Source organism: Amphiura filiformis, chromosome 7, assembly GCF_039555335.1.
Source record: "Amphiura filiformis chromosome 7, Afil_fr2py, whole genome shotgun sequence".
NCBI lineage: Eukaryota > Metazoa > Echinodermata > Ophiuroidea > Amphilepidida > Amphiuridae > Amphiura > Amphiura filiformis.
This window is the reverse complement of record NC_092634.1, coordinates 56,255,993-56,272,009: the sequence shown is the minus strand read 5'-3', so window position 1 is coordinate 56,272,009 and position 16,017 is coordinate 56,255,993. Positions and strand designations below refer to the sequence as shown.

Sequence of the window (16,017 nt, the reverse complement as noted above, 5' to 3'; positions counted from 1 at the left end):
TTGTCCCCGCACGTCTTATGATACTATCCCCTATCACCCACGTTCTCATGTTAGACTCTGTAATAAAGCAAAACAGAACAAAAACAGCAAATTGTCTCTACAAATTTAATAAAAATTACAACAATGCCGCTGCACTGATATCCTTAATTTGCTGTATCTGTTCCTCTGCTATACCACGACAAGGATCTATGTGAGATAATAAAAAAAATTTTAATGTTAAATGCCTCAATATTAAAGTGTGATTTTAGGTTAAAGTCAGCACAGTTGCACATAAAAGTGTGATTTTAGGTTAAAGTCAGCACAGTTGCACATAAAAGTGTGATTTTAGGTTAAAGTCAGCACAGTTGCACATAAAAGTGAGATTTTAGGTTAAAGTCAGCACAGTTGCACATAAAAGTGTGATTTTAGGTTAAAGTCAGCACAGTTGCACATAAAAAGTGTGATTTTAGGTTAAAGTCAGCACAGTTGCACATAAAAGTGAGATTTTAGGTTAAAGTCGGCACAGTTGCACATTAAAGTGTGATTTTTGGTTAAAGTCGGCACAGTTGCACATTAAAGTGTGATTTTTGGTTAAAGTCGGCACAGTTGCACATAAAAGTGTGATTTTAGGTTAAAGTCGGCACAGTTGCACATAAAAGTGTGATTTTTGGTTAAAGTCAGCAAAGTTGCACATAAAAGTGTGATTTTTGGTTAAAGTCGGCACAGTTGCACATAAAAGTGTGATTTTAGGTTAAAGTCGGCACAGTTGCACATTAAAGTGTGATTTTTGGTTAAAGTCAGCAAAGTTGCACATAAAAGTGTGATTTTAGGTTGAAGTCGGCACAGTTGCACATTAAAGTGTGATTTTTGGTTAAAGTCGGCACAGTTGCACATTAAAGTGTGATTTTTGGTTAAAGTCAGCACAGTTGCACATAAAAGTGTGATTTTAGGTTAAAGTCGGCACAGTTGCACATAAAAGTGTGATTTTTGGTTAAAGTCAGCAAAGTTGCACATAAAAGTGTGATTTTAGGTTGAAGTCGGCACAGTTGCACATAAAAGTGTGATATTAGGTTAAAGTCGGCACAGTTGCACATAAAAGTGTGATTTTAGGTTTAAGTCGGCACAGTTGCACATAAAAGTGTGATTTTAGGTTGAAGTCGGCACAGTTGCACATAAAAGTGTGATATTAGGTTAAAGTCAGCACAGTTGCACATTAAAGTGTGATTTTTGGTTAAAGTCGGCACAGTTGCACATAAAAGTGTGATATTAGGTTAAAGTCGGCAGGGGACCGGGGTGCACATAAAAGTGTGGTTTACAAAGAAATTACATGTACTTTTAAAAGAACTGGCAACTTGGTTAATATATGAGTTGATTTGATTGCACACAGCAGGTAGAACAATATCATAATATTTAAGATAATATCATCTTGCATGGTGTAAAGAAGCAACAAGAAAAAGTTTAAATTTGATAAGTTCAAGTGGATATGGACATGACATTGATCCTTTTGTTTTTGCTTTGATGGCATAAAGTTACACCTATCATCAACAAAAAAGCTGAAATTGTATACAAGTCCTGTCATGGGAAGAAAATAAAGAATAATTTATTGCCTACTGCCAATTTTTAAATCAGTGGCTATCAACACAGATGCATGTTGTGAGAGAAATTAACAAATTAAAAGAAGGTGACCTGATATATTTAAAAAATTTAATTCTTTAAAATTTGGCTTTAAAGCTTTTGGCCTCTTGGAATACGGCACCAGTAGATATTTCCTGTAGATCATGAACAAGCCGCAGATAACTAATACTACCCCTGGTAGACACAGCTAACAAATACATGTAGGATTTTTCTTATTTACAGGTATGATTTTCAAGCCATCCATAGCACCGATGTATAAAAAGACGAAACATCGTGTCATGTTCCAGTGATGGATCAGCGAGGTTATGGGACTGTGGACAGTCTAGTTGCTTAGGTTGCGTATGTGCTCTATGTATTGCCTGCCCAGGTTGCCTGCCTCTGCCCCCTGAAGGGGAGGCACCCAACCTGTAGGGCTTTTAGGATTCAGTGGTGGTTAGGGTTAATGAGCATGCTGCAGAGGATGCACTGAGGGGGACCGGCGGGTGCTGTGGGCTAGGGGAGGGTTGTTGGATGCTGTTATACCATGAGCAGGTGACCAACGAGTGTGAGAGGGATATGCCCCTCTCAGAAGATAGAAACATACAAAATTAAGACCCAATTGAAGCCATTGGAAGGTGGATCATTTTAGCACTATCATTGTGTACAATTTCAACGTTTTCTTTTCTCTTTTCTTTTTTCTTTTTCTCCTTTTTCTCTTCTCTTTTCTCCGTTTCTCTTCTCTTTTTCTCCCTTTCTCTTCTCTTTACTTTCCTTTCCCCCTTTATTCTCTTTTTTTGGGGACCCCCAATTTTGATGAGACTTTGAACCAACAGGCTTAGTAGGCTTAGTGTGAACCATCAACTTGCATATAAGCAACATGTCAGTAGTTCAAAGGTCAGACAGACAGTCATTCTGGACAGGAGAAAAAACAAGACTAGTTATCTATACTATAAATAAGGGAAACATTTTCTTTTTTCTCTTATTCATTTGTTCTTTATTCTGGATAACTCTATTTATACAATGTACTGGGCTTCAAAGAAGTCCAGATAAACAATATTTACAAAATGTACTAAACGTTGTTAACATTATTTACCTCTTAATGATAAAAATATACAAATAACATGCATACAAGATGGTTTGTCTACATGTTCGCATAGCGCAATTGCATAAAAGCACTGACCTCGCTACCACACTGGACGTGACACAAGGTACAGAAGAAGCATATAACAACTCCATAATTATACTTGCTTAAAAAGTTACCTTTTTCAGAGTCTTGGTTAGCAGCGCCGTAGCTTGTGACACCATCACGGCGTCTTCGGCGTGATGGTGTCGCAAGCTACGTTGCTACTAACCAAGACTCTGAAAAAGGTAACTTTTTAAGCAAATGTCAAAAAGTCCAATATTAGTGTCCACGCTGCTAACTGCATATATATTTTCAACAATCACAAACATGTCAATTCACTTCTTATTTAATTGGCATTGTGATTCACTAGCACTATAATCCCCTGATTACCCTGAGTGGAATATTTTCTTGGCGATTCTTTTGGCGGCTACATATCTTGCTACTCGAAATAAATGAAGCCAAAGTGTACAGGAAAGGATTAATGGAGGAATTGATTGGTAACAGAAATGTTGCTATCCAGACATAGGCAATTGGGTTGACCTCAACTGCCCCAGCCTGGACCAGGATCGATAATACGCCTACTGGCACCCAGCAACAAAGATCTGTAAAGACTATGAGAAATACTTTTGTAGACATTCTGATTTCTTCGTTTAAGTTCACAGAACGGCCAGCTTTCCTAGCAGTTTGCCTGGCAGAGAGAAATATAGCTATGTAACAATAACCTACAACAAAACATAATGCCAGATTAAGGACTGTGAATATGGCGATTGAGAAGTACATAGCGGCCTTGCTTCCTGTACGTACAGTGTAGGAATCTGTTTTTTCAATATAACTGTAAAATCCCGATCGATATCTACCGGTATGTGTTTCTTTTGTTGTGTAAGCAATTTGTCTTGAAATGGGTAACCCTACACACATTTCTGAGACCGCATAGATATCGGGATTGCCATATGATAATGCAAATGATGCAATGCTTATGCCTAGTGCTAGGAACCACAGCAGGGCAACCAAAACACGGGTAACTTTAGTACCAATTCGACGCCTACTGAATGTGTACTTCACCCCCAGAAACCTGTCAATAGTGATCAGTGTTATGAAGAAAGCTGATGCCTCACTGGATAATACAGACAAAGAACCAGCTATTCTACACAGCACACTTGATCTCCAAGATTCAGAAAAGGATGGGAAATAATGCGTGTAGTATGCATCTGCTGCAATTAGGATTACCAGATATATGCCCATACAGAAATCAGATATTGACAGGTTTGTGATTAGTAAAAATTGTACTTTGTTGCTTTGCTGTTTATGCTTGTATTTAACATAACAGGCCAAGATATTGCCAAGTATAGCAAGAGCCCCTACGAACCATATAGCTATACGAAGACCACTATATGGCAACAAACGCTTGCATGTGAGGAATGGAGATGGTGCTTTGTTAGATTTACAATTTGTCAATGTAAAACAACATGTAGAAGGGTCACTTACAATTAAATCTACTGTTTCATGCAACCCTGCAAATGTATTTGGCTCAATCCATAAAAGTGGATTGTCACGCAAGTCAAGGTTTTCCAAATGGGAGCAATGCAATAACAGTTCAGCAGGAATTCGAGCCAAGTTATTAAATGACAGGTTCAGATATTGCAATTGGTTCAGGTTGTGAAAAATATCTTGTGGAAGGAACTCCAACTGGTTGTGATCAATATCAAGAAATCTGAGTTCAGTTTGATTTTGAAATGTGCCAGAATGTAATATGGAAATGTTGTTGTGTGACAATGACAAATGCATCGTAAATTTCGAGGGAATAATATTCGGTAATTTGAAAATAAGAGTGTTTTTAAATAATTCACTGAAGGTACCAGGTTGTATCTCAGTTAGATGATTATTTGAAAGATCTAACTTATTCAAGTTTGTCAATTCACCAAATACACCAGGTGTTATGTTATTGAGATGATTTTTTGACAGGTCTAACACTCTCAATCTTGTCAAGTCACTGAATACACCAGGTGTTATGTTATTGAGATGATTTTTTGAAAGATTTAACTCTCTCAATAATGTCAAGTCACTGAATACACCAGGTGTTATGTTATTGAGATGATTATTTGACAGGAATAACCATTCCAAGCTTGTCAAGTCACTAAATACACCAGGTGCTATATCATCAAGATGATTATTTGACAGGTATAACTCTTCCAAGCTTGTCAAGTCACTGAATGCACCCGGTACTATCTTATTGATATGATTATTTTCAAGGGATAACCGTTTCAAGTTTGTCAAGTCACTGAACACACCAGGTGCTACCTCAGTAAGATGATTGTTTGAAAGATATAACCCTTCCAAGCTTGTCAATTCACTGAATGCACCCGGTGCCAACTCAGTAAGATTTTTATCTGTAAAGTGTAACCATTTCAGCATTGCCAATTCATTAAATACACCAGATACTATCTCAAGAGTAGTACTGGTATTTGAAAGGTATAACACTCTCAAGCTTGTTAATTCACTGAATACACCAGGTGCTATATTATTAAGATGATTACAGGAAAGGTTGATCAATTCCAAGCTTGTCAATTCACTGAATACACCAGGAGCAATTTCATTCAGATGATTGTTTGAAAGGACTAAACGTACCAAGCTTGTCAATTCATTGAATACACCGGGTGCTATCTCGGTGAGATGATTGTCATGTAAGAATAAATACTTGAGAGCTAGTAATTCATCAAAAACTCCTGGTTGAAGATGCTGAAGACTGACATTATTCAGATGCAGAAATTCTAAAACATCGGCAAACATCAAGAATGCTTGTGGTCTGATGACATATAAAACGCTGTCAGCCCAGCTCAGATAACTCACATTAGATGGGTATGGGATTGCAATCTCATCTATGTTTCCATTAGTACAGTTGCTGGTTACTGTGGTGTTCCCCAGGATACAGGTGCAGTCTTTGGGACATTGGGTGTTACATCTTGTACCAATACCATAGGGTTCAAACACTATATAAAGCCACCACCAATCAGTAATATTTTCCTGTTCACATGTAATGATTCTAAACTTTTGATCCTCCACTGCAATGGTTTCGTTACCAAGCGCTGTAAAAATTACCAGCAGTAGTACCATACATGCAGAGATTCCACAGTAACCATGCCAAGCCATAATGGGAGTGAAAGTCAGGCAAAGAAGATTGATATTGTCCAAAATCTTGAATACTTATGTGCCTCTGTTCAGTACAATTACAGCACTTAATGTTAAATGGGTGTGGCAGTCAGTGTAAAATAGATATCACAATACTACAAGTCTTAATTCTTCATTCACTGCCCGTGTATATCGACAATGATCCTCTCAGCGGTGTGGCAGTCAGTGCATTTATTGGTCTAAGTAAATCTGATCACAACACTCGGAATATTAAGTCTGCTTCAGTTCACCTCTTGTGCGACACTGCACCGCTCTCGATAATAGTTGAATGTATTACGGGTGTAGCCGTCAGACTATTGGTCAACATTGGTATAGGAACATTGATCACCTCACTATAACAGTGAAACATGCCCATGACAGTCAGTGATTGTATAGTAATGAGTATACTCTGTCCATGGTTGATGTATGAAGTAATTCCACACAGGCAACTTACTATGTTTTAATCACATATCACATTCACGTACCCTAAATCACAGTCTTCTACTGAGCATGTGCCATAATACAATTGTGATTTACAATAGTTGAATGCGACACAGGTGTAGTCGTCAGTGTATTGGTCAACATTGGTATAGAAACACTGATCACCTCACTATGAAGATAAACTTCTAAAATAGCCACTCATTCAATGAAAGTAGATTTTATTTCACACATCAGGCAGGACAGATTATAGCAATATCATTATAATTACCACTAAATATCAGTATACAGGATGTAAAGAAACAAGCGATAAATTGCCTAAAATTGGATTAGCTTGAGTGGATAAGGACATGACATTGATCCTTTTGTTTTTGCTATGATGGCATAAAGTTTACACCTATCATCAACAAAAAGCTGAAATTGTATACAAGCCCTGTCATGAGAGGTATGATTTATAGTCGCCCTCTAACTCCAGTTGTTAAGGCGATTTTCCAGAGATTTTTGGTACAAAATATTTTGTCGAACTGCACCACCAAACAGTCAACAGTAACGTATAGGCTAAATTGATCATCATACATGTATCTTATGTCTATTTCATAAAGCATGTAAATAACTTGCTCTCTAAGTATTAATTGCTATCTGCCCTGTTTGCTGCTAGTGTACAACCATGCAGAATTCAGCAGCCTGACTCACACGATGAGAATAATAATACGGAAGGAATAAAAAAATACAAAATGTACTTCCATTCTATCTTCATTTTGATGAATATTTTGTCTTTAGCAGATTTATTTCACGTTTGCCAGCAAACACAAGGGCACGGATCCTTAATTCTTGCTGGGATTTCAGAGGAGGGGCTCTCTATTTGCACATGAAATTTACCCCAAGGCAAAGGAGTCCAAGTGCTACATTAGGCCAGTGATCTTTATGGTATGCTTGTTCCAAAAATGCAAAAATCTGAAGTGATAAATTTGAGGGTGTTTTGATCATCACTGATAAAACTTTATAAAGTACAGTTGCACATAAATATGTGATATTAGGTTAAAATCAGCTCAGTTGCACATAAAATTGTGATTTACAACAAAACTAGTGCTAAAAAAATGGCAACTTGTTCAATATGAGTTGATTTGATTGCACACAGCAAGTAGAACAATATCAAGTTGGCACAGTTGCAAACAAAACTGTGATTTGCGACAAAAGTAGTGCAAAAAGAATGCAACTTGTTCAATATGAGTTGATTTGATTGCGACACAGCAGACCAGGCAGCGTATAACAATATCATAATATTAAGATAATATCACCTTACATGGTGTAAAGAAGCAACAACAAAAAGTTTTAAGTTGATTAGTTTGAGCGGATATGGGCATGACATTGATCCTTTTGTTTTTGCTATGATGGCATAAAGTTACACCTATCATCAACAAAAAAGCTGAAATTGTATACAAGTCTTGTCAAGGGTAGAAGTTAGTAATAATTTATTGCCTACTGCCAATTTTTAATCAGTGACTATCAGCACAGTTGCAACGGAAGTTACAGTGATAATATTAATAAGGTAATAATTATGTTGTGGAAGAATTTAACAAATTAATTGAAACACTATATCAATTTTTGCCTTCTAGACAAAGGGTGCAACCACTCATCTTTAAATCCAAGCCAAAATTTTTTTTAAAAGTTGAAGTTCATATATACTCCTTGTTGTCTTCAAATACACAGCAATAACCACTCTGTTATATACGGTCCACAACTTATGAGTTCCCCCTAATACTTTTTAGAATAAGTCAAAAAATATTGTACAAAATGTAAAAATGTAAAAAGATATGTATAACCCTTTGTTTTACAAATGTGGACCAATTTATAGCGTCACACGTCATTGCGTTCAGTCACAATGGTTAATTGTGTAAGAAAAGAGGACGTTTTAAAAGTTGCACCTGAGTCCATAGCAGTCAGGTTTTCTTTAACAAACACATGAATAGACCTGGCCTACTGTATTGTTTGAGGGTTGACTCCTATGGACTCAGATGCAACTTTAACACCGTTTAAAACGGTCTTTTTTTTACATAATGAACCATTGTGACTGACCGCAATGACGTGTGACGCTACAATTTGGTCCATATGTGTAAAACAAATATGGCTACACAAACCTTTTTACACGTTTGCATTTTGTCAAATATTTTTCGATTTATTTTAAAAAGTATTTAGGGGGAACTTAGTTGTGGACCCTATGTATCAAATTCCAAGATCTAACCTTGTTTAGTCATGAACATTGCATCTGCTGAGCCTGTACATGGAATGCACTCCTGCATCAAATCCCAGGAATTGTGAAACAGGCCAGCATCAAAAAAATATAGGTACCAACCAGTCAGCTTTATAATACTGATAAAAGCTGTTTATACCTTGATTTGTCTTTTACATTAAAAAACAAACCTATAAACAGTTTTTGTTGTTCCTTTAATTTCATTGACTCTCCGTAAAAATGGCCAAAGGGTGGACATACATGTACTAGTAAATTACTTGCAAACATGATTTTTCCTGGGGACAAGGGGAGTATTCAAGTTTGGATATGGTAGGGGTGCGACACTGAGAATTTGAAAGGGGACCCATCAATAGCTATCAATATACCAATTTTGCAAGAAAATAGGACCCATCGATATTCCAAAATTCAAAATTTTCGGCCAAATTTAACATAAATTGTCTTAATTTTTACAAATTTTTTTTTTATTTTTAAAATGTTGGCTACAATGAGGCAAAGTTGGGCTTTTAAAATTTTTACAAATTTTGAAAAAAGACCCATCCAATATACCAAAATTGGCCAAGAAAAATTGGCACCAGTAGAACAAAGATGAAATAACCAGATAGTAATAATACCCCTGGTAGACATGTCTAACAAATACATTTGTGATTTTCTCCTTCTTTACATGTATAATTTTCAAGCCATTCGTAGCACTGATGTAGTGGACAAAGGGCGAAACATTGTGTCATGTTCCAGCGATGGATCAGCGAGGTTATGGGACTGTGGACAGTCTAAGTGCCTAGCGACAGTATACAAAGGAGATTGTCCCGTCAATGATTGCGCTGTTGGCGTTGCTAGCAACTGTGTGGATTTAGGGACTCCTGCAGATTCTCAATCAAGTAAGAATTGGACTGTTCTATTTAAAATCCACACCCCTCCTGTGGAAGATTTTGGAAATATCTTTCACAGTTGGAGTATGAATATTAAATTAAATGAACACAATAGCAACTCCATTTGAAACTCACTCTCCCTCAGTGGAAGATTCGGGTTGAATCTTCCTCAGAGGGTGTATGAAATTCAAATGGCACTGCCTCATGTGTTCATTCCATTTGAAAGTCAAAAATCATTTTCAAAATCTTCCACAGGGGTAGTGTGGGTTTTAAATTGAATAGCCCATTTGACCCGGCCTGCAAACTCAGGATTGCTACACTTTTTCAATGTACTTTCGTTTTGAAAAAAGGGTGCAAAGAAAATTTGGCTAAAGCGGGATTCGAACCAGCAACCGCTGGTTTGCGTGACCAGTACACTATTATCTGAGCTATCCAGTCCTATGATGGACGGCGATCCCAGTTACCAATCTTTGCTCAGGCGCTGGTCAGAGCCATGAAACCAAACTTTTCAAGTGGCCAAGGAACACGCCCACTTACGATACAACCTGGGAAGCGACTAATGAAGATGCAATGAAGATGCAGTGTTTAAATACTTATAGTAAAAAATATATACAAAGAAACTAACCAGGGAATAATATTATCAGCGTTGTAGCTATGGTAGGCGTCCCTGCCCACCACTGACGCTGTCTGCCTGGCACAAAAAAAATATATTTAAAAAAAAAATTTAAAATTAAAAAAAAAATTTAATGATTTTTTCATCATAAAAAGAGCAAAAAACAATTTTTTAGGCGGTGATACCCCCGGAGCTCATTCCCCGATCACTCGCATTCACTTAAAAGATTGTGTCCCGAGTCATTCATGGACTTTAGCAATATAGAGCCCATCAGTAAAATCAGGCTAGCTACAACCCTGAATATTATAACCTGGTCAGTTTCTCCGTTAAGTGGTATGCAAGTGTGAAAATACTGAATTGGGCTATTCCAGTTGAAATCCATACACCCCCTATGGAAGACATGACATTAATCTCCCACACAGGAGGGTAGATTACAAAATGGAGTTACACATTCAGGTAACCCCATTTGAAATCTACACCCCTGTGTAGAATATTAAGGTCATATCTTCCATAGGGGTATTATGTGACGTCCCATGTCAAAAAAAAGAGGCACTTTGGGGCAGGGGTCGTAAATGAAGAAATATGAAGGGGGTAATTTTTTCGCAATTTTTGGGTTTGTTGCGAATTTGTAATGTTATTAATGTTTAAAATATTGTCTGATAGTTTCAGATCGGAATATAACTGGTATCTTAACATTCTCAATAATATTTTTAAAGGCCGATATCTCAGTTTCCAATTTTATAATACCATAACTTAGGAAGCTCAATATCTTTGCTTAGGAATGTCCGATTACTTTTGGGGTAAACGGCATTGTGGAGCAAAATATCTCTATATTTGTAAAAACTTCAAAATTGATAACCTGCCCAAAAGTGTCTCCTTTTGACATGGCATATCACATATGGATTTCAACTGGAATAACCCAAAAGTTGTATTAAGAATACTGCAAAGTGCTTTAGAAGACAGGCAGCTTTGCATTTACATTAATTATTGTTTAATATTTATCATATTGTTTGTTATTGACTGTACAGGGGACAGAGAAGTGGGCACCCAAGACAAGCTGTTGTTATTAGCAACAGAAGGTGGGGAACTTGCGGGAGTAGGACTGCACAGTAGGACAAAGGTAAAAGATGATATTTGACTGAAAATGAAAAGACTTGAGGAGGGCTACATCCGACAGTGGGTGACACAGCCTGTGAGGTGAGGTGAGGTGAAAAGACTTCACTTGGCAGAACAGAACTTCCCACAAAACTTAAGGGCTTGGATAGCAATGTTTGCACGGTATTTTTGTGGGGTATGAGAGCACATCAGATATATCGAATTGCATTCTGAATATGAGGAATGTCCTTCTGATATTAAATAATTTTGATTGTTTGAAATTCGCAATGTACCGTATTCATTCCAATAAGCGCCCAGGGTGCTTAACAAAGTCATTATGGGTGGGCGCTTATTTTTTACATGGTTTACCTAAACAGGCGTTTATTAGAGACAAATTTATGTACGTTATAAAAGGGTCCGGAGACGTTCTAGTAGCTTTTCTGATGCTGAAAATATATTGCATGTTTACACAGGATTTCTAATCCCCAAGCTATTTCACTGTATCGATGTCTATCCGTCACTTCAACATTAATGTTACCCTTAAGCAAATTGAAAATACCCTGGGTGGGCGCTTATTGGGGCATGGGCGCTTATTGGAACGAATACGGTAATACAAATGCAAACAACGCAATTGCATGTATAATGAATGCGTAATTCAAGTTTATCATTAGTGTATTTTCCATCTTTTCAGATTTTCCAAGTAAGCAGTATCGTCAGCCTTTAACTGTTGCACCTGTGTATCACCAGACACAGTTATAGGAGGGACAGAAGATGGCAAAATATATGTTATAGACATCAGGAATACAAGGTATATAAAAATTGTTGTCTGCATCACATACTGTCATATCTCAAAAGGCTCCCTTGTGTGATTTTTATTATCATTGTTGCATTTCATAATGTTATTTTATATTTCAACGTGCTTCTTTTCTTTATGAATGGACTCAAGATTGTAATATTGTGATAACACTTCAAAATTAATATATGAAGTTAATTTTACTAGTGTAAGGCATCACAATTAGATGATAATAATAAAAAATCACAAAAGGCAGCCTTTTGAGATACAACAGTATGGGAAGCAGACGACGAAAATGTAGATGTAGATTTATTAAAAGCTACAAATAACCTTACACTCACAAGAATCTGAAACATGCTCATCTGTCAGTACACAGTTCTTTAACCCTAATAGATTACACACATAGAATATGACCTCTGAGTGTGGTAGGTACAAAACTTCATAGTAAGGTCAACTATTGAGCTTTGCTTGTTGAATGCAGGTTAATATTGAACTTTTCCATTTCCGATGATATCATCTTGGCTCATTGCGAAATTTGCAAAGTTCTTATCATCGTTGGGAAGGAAAAAGCTGTGATTTTCTGTGATTTTTTTTTTAATGGAGGGTGGGTGAGCAGGCCCATAGTGAGGGGGTTGCACACCCCCCCCCCCTGACAATTAGAAAAACTTATTTTTATATGTAAAAAGATATAACATCAGCCCGTTTTTAAAGCCCCCGCAACCCCCTAAAATAAATCCTGGCTACAGGCCTGGGGGTGGGGCAACTGGGAGATTTCAACAAATCTAGCACTGACTGGCTCATTGCTGGAGAAGATACAATGCATTTCTTCCATTCTGTACTGCTTTGCTATCTAGTGCAACCATAGTGACAAAAAGTACCTCAATGAACAGAGCACATCCAGATCTTGCAAAATATGTTTATTTTTTGACTATCAACCCATGTTTAGCCAACATGAAAACAAAGGGAACCTGTATAGGACTGTGATTTCATGTAATGAGATGATGCATCATATAATATTGCAAAAGAGTTTTGAGAAGGGTAAGATATCTTCTCCGGCTCAATACTGCCTGATATCTTCTGAGATCTATCTACTTTCCATATATCCCATAATGCATTATCCTCCTGCGATATATCAATCAATCAATCAATCAATCAATCTTTATTTCATTCAAAATACAACAATACAATAACAGCAAAACAACACATTTGAATGAGGAGATGCTCAGAAGGCCAAAAAGGCCTGAACAAGCACCCCCTTAACCTTAGCCTAAGTTTCTTAATTTGTCTAATAAAATACAATTACATACATACAAACACCCCCACCCTCTTCCATACATTCATGTAGAAACGAACTAAGCAGGAAAAAAAATGATGAATAAAGAACATGCAGAATATAAGTTTAAGACAAATTAGGATTTCATAACATATGCTCACGTATATCGCAAAAGAAAGCTGACATTTTGTGAATATAGTATAAATGCTAAGAGATCAGTTAATTTTAATCGATTTTTTTGTTTTAAAAGTTAGAAAAATAAAAATAAGTAAATCAAAATTAAGAGGTATTAAGTGTACATTTCCATAAGGTTTGTTTTAATTTGGGATCTAAAGAGTTTTACTGATGTAGCCGTTTTGGCGCATCTGTTGATCGAATGCCATTTTCTTGGCCCGGCGGTTCTTATTGTTTTGTTAGCAAACTCTGTTTTTGTAAGACAGATCTTGTAATCTTCAGCGTTTCTTGTGTGATACCTGAGGTGATTCCTCTGCTCAACGAAATAACTATTGAAGGCCTTTGGTAACAGATTGGTATTATACTTGTACATGAAAGTGCTTAGTTCGAGATCATAACTATCATAAACATTAAGCAAATTGTAATTCTTGAAAATAGGGGCTGAGTGACTTAAAAAGTGACTATTCGATATCATTCTAAGGGCTTTTTTTTTAAGTTTGAAAATCTTTTCCAAATATTTTTGACAAGTATTTCCCCATGCTAAGATACTGTAGTTTATGTAAGGAAGTATTAAAGTACAATATAGTGAATACATTATTCGCTCGGGAACAAAATGTTTCAGTTGGTTTATTACACCAACACCTCTAGATATATTCTTTGAGATGTTGGTAATATGAAATTTCAAGTTAGATTCTCAACAATTGTCACTCCAAGAAATTTGGTCTTATTCAACCTTTCCAGGATTACATTATCTAATATAATATTATTAGTAACATTGTACAATACGCGTGATGTTTTGTGATTTGTACCAAGCACCATATAATTAGTCTTGCTTGCATTCACTGATAGCTTATTAGCCTTAAACCAATTATTAACTTCTTTTAATTCATTGTTGATAAGATCGTATTTGGACACAATGTCCTTATGTGAATAAGTTATAGTAGTATCATCGGCAAACAAGACAAATTTTAGAATGGTGAAAGTATTTATGATATCATTAACATACAAAATGAACAATAATGGGCCTAGGATGGAGCCTTGAGGTACTCCACATATTATATCTTTATATTCAGATTTACAAGAATTGTAATACACATACTGTTTTCTATTATGTAAGTAATCTTTAAACCATTTTAAAACGTTTCCTCTAAAACCATAATGTTCCAGTTTATGTAATAAAATACTATGGTCGATAGTGTCAAAGGCTTTTGACAAATCTAAGAAAATCCCAACAGTTGTCTCATTGTTTTCGACAGCATTACTAATTTTGTCAATAAATTCCAAGATAGCCATATAGGTAGAATGTTTAGATCTAAAGCCAAATTGCTTATCATTTAGAATTTCATATTTATCAATGTAATGTATGCATCTGTTGAATACAAGCCTTTCAAGTATTTTTGAAAAGCATGGCAGGACAGAAACTGGACGATAGTTGGAGAAAAGCGTCTGGATTTTCTTTTTCTTATAAATGGGAATTACCTTTGCGATCTTTAACTCATTTGGTTCTACACCAGCAGTAATAGACAGGTTGAATATGATAGTTAACGGAATCGATATTTCCTTTGCAATCCTTTTTACCACGTAATTACCAATAGTATCGTGACCAGCACTCTTGTTTTGATTAAATTTATGTATTATTTTTATAACGTCTTCATTAACAATTGGTTTCATGTACATGCTACTGCTTAATGGGCTCTTTAAATAATCATAGTACTTCTTGCCATTTGTTGTAATCTTGGAAGCTAATTTAGGTCCGATGTTAACAAAATATTCATTAAATTCATTTGAAATTTTCTGGGGATCTGATACCGTTTCGCCTTCATCATTTTTGAATTTAGCTTGCATATTTCTTTTGTTATTACGTCCAATAATACTATTTATTGTTTTCCAAGTTTTTTGTAGATTGTGTTTAACAGATTCAAATTTCTTTTCATAATACTCTCTTTTGATTTTCAGTATAACGTGTTTAACTTGTTTCTATATGTTTTGAATGACTCAAGCGTTTCATCACATGGCTTTTGTATATACCTCTTATACATCTTATTCTTAGTTTTTATACTTTTGAGAAGACCTCTACTTATCCAAGGAAATTTTGGTTCTTTTTATTATTACTCTTGCATTTTGTCAAAGGCACACATTCATCATATACATTATTGAAAATATGTATAAACTTATTGTAACTATCATTTACATCTTCATTATCCAGTTCAGCATGCCAATTCACATTGGAAAGTTTTTGCTTCAAATTATTTATATTACAAGTATTATGATTCCTCTTATAGAAGTAATTTCTTTCATCAGGCGATGTTTTTCTTACTGCCTGATTTTTGAGTACTATAGTTAATAGATGATCACTGACATCAGTAACTATTATTTCTGAGTTTACATCGTTGTGATTATTTGTAAGTATATTATCAATAATGGTTGCACTATGTTCAGTTATTCTAGTTGGTTTGTAAATTGTTGGCATGAGCGAATATGAATAAACAAGATTAAGGTACTCATGAGTTTGTTTGTGACAGTCATCCTTTAACAAGTCTATATTAAAATCCCCCATTAGATAGCATTCCTTATTTTCTTTAGTTATTTGATCAAAAATAGGACCAATATCTTTGATGAAATGCTCAATTTTC

At 35.8% G+C, this 16,017-nt stretch overlaps 1 protein-coding gene across 1 annotated transcript in view; it reads left to right on the top strand.

Moving 5' to 3' along the window:
* Nucleotides 1-16,017, top strand: part of LOC140157963 (proteasomal ATPase-associated factor 1-like) — a 121,491-nt gene that overhangs the window by 43,205 nt on the left and 62,269 nt on the right. Inside the window, 4 exon segments of the mRNA XM_072181210.1 lie at nt 9,248-9,445; nt 11,078-11,169; nt 11,836-11,853; nt 11,855-11,952. Of these exon segments, the coding sequence (XP_072037311.1) occupies nt 9,248-9,445; nt 11,078-11,169; nt 11,836-11,853; nt 11,855-11,952 (406 nt within the window).